The sequence below is a fragment of the Cyprinodon variegatus genome, unplaced genomic scaffold (assembly GCF_000732505.1).
Source record: "Cyprinodon variegatus isolate N-32 unplaced genomic scaffold, C_variegatus-1.0 Scaffold966, whole genome shotgun sequence".
Taxonomy (NCBI): domain Eukaryota; kingdom Metazoa; phylum Chordata; class Actinopteri; order Cyprinodontiformes; family Cyprinodontidae; genus Cyprinodon; species Cyprinodon variegatus.
In genome coordinates this window covers 267,225-272,159 of record NW_015151419.1, presented here as the reverse complement: position 1 = coordinate 272,159, position 4,935 = coordinate 267,225, and the positions used below count along the sequence as shown (strand labels likewise).

General features: G+C 40.2%; 1 protein-coding gene across 3 annotated transcripts in view; it reads right to left on the bottom strand.

Annotated features, from left to right (window-relative positions):
* renbp (renin binding protein) overlaps positions 1 to 3,740 on the bottom strand; it is a 16,179-nt gene extending 12,439 nt beyond the window's left edge. Inside the window, exons 1-4 of one of the 3 annotated variants that reach the window (XM_015398842.1) lie at positions 3,722 to 3,740; positions 1,353 to 1,459; positions 1,195 to 1,270; positions 1,036 to 1,111 (exon numbers count right to left, since the gene is read on the bottom strand). In XM_015398842.1, the coding sequence (XP_015254328.1) occupies positions 1,036 to 1,111; positions 1,195 to 1,270; positions 1,353 to 1,453 (253 nt within the window). In that variant the 5' untranslated portion in view covers positions 1,454 to 1,459; positions 3,722 to 3,740. Of the gene's footprint in view, positions 1 to 1,035; positions 1,112 to 1,194; positions 1,271 to 1,352; positions 1,933 to 3,721 lie in introns of those variants that run through there. The other 2 variants (XM_015398841.1, XM_015398840.1) reach the window with 2 other exon arrangements.
* Between the last annotated feature and the right edge of the window lie 1,195 nt (positions 3,741 to 4,935).

Here is a 4,935-nt window from a genome sequence, read left to right as displayed (position 1 = left end):
TGTTCTGTTCCTGTTTGGCTGTGAATCCATCCTGGAGAGAAATATCAGCTGTGCTTCTGCCATCAACACCCTTGTTTATGTGTTTCAGTGTAGTCCTGTTTCTCTGACTGTGACAAACTGTATGTGCTCTCATGGAAGAAATCTTGATTTCAGAAGTGGGGCAGATTAAGTTTTTTTCTTATTTATTTAACTATTATATATAAGCTCAACGTGTTTTCTCTCTCTCGTGTTTTCTCTCCTTCTTTTTTCAGACACTACATTACTCTAATGTCAATGACTAAATCATGATTAGCAGGGCTTCCCCATACAGATACGTTTTTACCAACCTGGTGATAGGAATAGAATTTGGACTGAACTGGACTGTAAACTGGACCTAAATCTAACCTTTTATCTTGATTGTGTTGGTCTGGACTGAGATAATAACAATCAAATCTGGCAAAGTGATTTGAGACACCTTTTAGTGCTGTACAGGCAAACTGAATTCAAATCTAAAATGAAACAAGGAGCCTGTTATACTTAGCAGCAGCATTGTGGATTTTGGCTAGCTGTCATATTTAATGCATCATAAATGTTCTGAAAGGAGAGAAATGCTCCTCCCTTGTTGACTTGGCAGCTTGTGCAAGAAAAAAAAAATCACATTGTAGTCAATAATTGGCTGAGGCACATGAGAGATAACTGGTTAGTCTGACTGTAAAATCTTACTTGTCTCTGCTTGCAGAAGTTATCAGAAAGCACTAACATGAGTCTTAGATGTTTGTCAGAATATTCCTGCCAAAAAAGGCAAAACAAGGTCTACATGAACCAAGAGTGAGTCGCCTGACCTGAACCATCCCAAGTCTGGGTTTTATTCTTACTTTGTCTTTATTCTCACATCAGAACAAATGATGGTGCAGAATCAAAGAATTAACCTTTAAAATATTTGCCATTATTATTCAGAGTCCATATAGGCTTGAATTTATTTGGAACCCAAACAGGATATGAGGGGTTCTGATCAAACCGAACACAGCAGTAGACTCTCTACTGCTTCAAACTCACCGGCTTTTGCTGCTTCGAGGATTTCGGGTCTACGGAAACGATCCACGCTTCGATAGAGACGACAATACATCCACACCTGAAATAAAATCCTGAATATTCAATCTGAAAGACATTTCACCGACAGGATCTAACATTCAAACAGTCATTGCAGAGACATACCTGTCGGCCCTGCAGCCACACATACTTCAGTTCATCATAAACTTTACCGTCCCTCCCGATGCATGTGAAGAAGCCTCTGAAATAGGAGCCGAGACATTCCTCACAGACAGGCTGAAAGCAGCACAACTAGCAGCAGGACAGATGTGTAGATACCGTACCCGTGCTCGGTGTCGTGGGAATATTTGAGCCAGAATTCCACCACGCTGTCCAGCTGTGCCCTGATGTGCTGTCGACACTCTTCCAGTTTCACAACAGACATGTTTTCCTTTGAAATGAAATGAACGCGGACAGTAAAAGAGCTGCAGGTATCCTTCTTGCTCAGTTCAATTTTTTTCATTAAATTAAGAGCAAAAGACAACCTTTTTCTAATTACAGGAGCATAAATATTTTTCTATAAAAGAGTTTGACTTTGAAAAAAAAACGCTGGCTTAAAAAATGTTTGTTCTATGTAAAACAGATAAGATCCAATGAGCGGCATGCTGCAACACTAGCTTTTTCTTCTTGCACTTGTATTGTTAAGTTTCTTTAGTGTTAAACAATCTAGAGACACCATTTATAGCTCAAAGGTAAAGAAGCAAAAATCTGAAGATCCCATCATCCACAGATCAATACTAAAGAAGTAATATGTGAAATTTTACCATTAGGTAGACTTTTGTGCACCGTCTGTAGACCATAACAAGATGTGTGACAGGCCTGGCATCTCTCTACCTCCACTCCAGCTACAACCCCATCCCCCTGTCACTTTGCACGTATTTGCACAGGGTGGCTATACAGGAAAACAGCTGGACTTTTTGGAAGAACATGTCTATTGAAGAAGGAAGTAAGTCACAAGTTTCTAATACTGTTAGAGGGAGACGTTCCATTTTGGAATATTAACAACAAGTTAAAGTTTTAATCCACTGTATGCACTCTCTGTCATTTTGTTCTTATGCTGCGCTGCTCTCTCTGTGCAGGTGGGTTAAGCTTCACATCATGTGACGGTTTTGGTTATTTTGTGCTTTACTTTGCTCTATGTTCCCCAGTTTTATTGGTTTAATTCCTTTTTTGTTGTAATTTCTAGATTTGTTAGTTCTCATGTTTTTCTGTTGTCCTCTGTAGCCCTCTTGTGTGTGTGTGTGTGTGTGTGTGTGTGTGTGTGTGTGTGTGTTTCTTTCCCCTTGGCTCCCTCGTTGTCTCCTCACACCTCCACCTTGTCAGCTCGTTAGCCCTCCCTTTGTCTCTGTCAGCTATATATATGCTCTCCCTCTGCTTTCACTCTTTGTTGGTTCCTCTGTTGTTGCTGGTCCTGTCATCGCTGTAATCATCTCCCCTCGTCTCTCCCTGGCTCCTTCTACGTGTTTTCTGTTACATTTTAGTTGGATGTTTGGACTGCCTTTGTTAACCATTTTTCATTAAAACAACAAGTATTCACCTCAGCCTCTCTGCATTTGGGTCCTCCAAACCTCAACCGAGACGTGACACATCAACGTTCATGCACACTCAGCTAGCCTGGCTTGAAAATATGAGACTGGAGAGCAACACAGAGAGGTTTTGAAATATCTTCTGGAATATCTGGTTGTTGAATATCTGTTCCACAACCATTCTGATCATGTATAGCTTATGTGTTTAAAAGCAAAGTGTGTGGAGAGCAACATATAAATTCAAATGGGCTCTCATACAGTAGCAGCCATTCAGAATGGCCCTTCCCGATCAAACACCTGCTGAATGGCAGCCAACTTCCCTCCAACTCCCAGCGAAATCCCCTACAACTTCCAGCCACTGGAATGACGCCCTGTTGCAATTTTTTTTACTCTGACTCCACCCTGTCACTGGAATACAGGGTCTGCAGCATAAGGTGATTCTCTTTAGATCCTAATGTCCACAAATCATGACAGAAATAATATTTTAGTACAAAGATTGATGGTTTAAAGGGAATTGTAGAAGCAGCCAAGGACCCATCACAAAAAGTGGGGGAATTTTAAATAGCTATTACTGTATAGTAAAAAAATGTGCATAGCTTCTGTGTTTCACACCACATTCAGTCCTTTACTCAGAGACCCTGATGAGGCAGATTGACAAAAGCAAGGCTGTCATAGAATCAGCACTACAGGCCAAGGACACAACAACCACGAAGGTTGTCATATTGTTCAACATTGGTGTCTGAACTCATCATTGCACCTTAGAGGAACAGTCCAAATACTCAATGCAAAGTTTTCTAAGAAGAGCAGTAGTTATTAATGCAGACACGATTAATTAACCATAGAAATTACTATTTGAAAAAAATAGTTTTTGTGATCATAAAGAGAATATTTAACCTTAAATTGTTTCAGATATTTAATATAAAATCCTAAAGTGATGCGCTGGAGAGGTCGCCTTGTTGATTTTCTCATTTATTTTCTGTAGTTTTATTTTAAGCATAACATTTATTCTCTGGGTATAAAATCCTAATCTAATCTTTAAAACGACAAAAAAATGAGAAGATATAAATTTCTTTGTCTATCTCGGGTTGTAATGGAGACCGACGCGGAGTTTAAAGGACAGTTTTTACCTGCAGATCCAGCCGCGGAGCAGCGCTCAGGAAGCCCGTCTGTCTGTCAGCTAAGGCTGTCGGTCACGTGACGCAGCAGGAAGGGCTGACAGCCAATCAGAGCCGAGCTGTCCAGCTGATCAGGGGTCCTTCAAGTGAAGGGAAGCGGCTCTGCTGAGCTCAGGAGTCCTGATGGTGTCAGTTTCCACATTATTAAAACCAACAGCAGAACTACTCCACAATGTTTACCAAATTAATGAGACTGGATTAATTTGGATTAATGTTGTTTGCATTAGGTTGGGGAGTAAAAAAGGTCACAACCAAATGCTTGCTACCAGTTTAAATACAATAAGATTATAATATTTACTGATACCTGCAGTAAAAAACGATTTTAGTTTTTAGTTAGTTAGATTTTAGTCCAACTTTTTTACACATCCTTTTAGACATACTTCTTTCTGATAGTGTTCACTCAAGAAGCAGCTGCTTAATTTAGCTCTTGATCATCACCAAGAACATAAATGAGGGTTGTGGATGCTCCACTGGACCACAGACTGGACTAACGTCTCCCAGACAGCAGATGAAGTCCCATCATGTTTGTTGATGACCCCATTCTTTGCATAAGGCTTGAGCTCCCTTCCCTCCCATCCCACATCCATCCAGGTTAGAAACAAATGCCTGTTACTTCATATTTGGCTCTAGTTTAAACTACAGATCATTACTTAAACATATGGACAGTATAATATTAACTGTGAAAAAAAGCCTGCAGTTTCCAAGCTCATAATCTCCTCTTCTAACCATGCATCCTGTCCTTGAGCACTAAACGCATTGGTGGTGTTTAGGGGAGCAACAATCTCTTGTGGAGAAAGCAGAAAAACCAGTTTAAACTTGTCAAAGACAGCCAGGAAAGGGCAGCGGTAGAATTATAGACAGGAGGGGCGATCTGAGCTTTCATAAATTTTACTTTTTCCTCATAGAAATTAAGATAGCTCTAAATAAAACCAGAGGCTTGGTACAATTTTCCTGAATAATAATTCAGTTCAGTGTATTTATATGGCACCAGTTCACAACACATCTCAAGGCACTTTATAATTCAACCAGATCATGCTATCTAAGGAAAACCACTTGATTGCATCAACTCAATGACTCGAAGGCAATACCTCACACTAGGCATGCTTTTAGCGACAGTGGAGAGGAAAAAGCCCCTTTTAACAGGAAGAAACCTCGAGACCAGACTC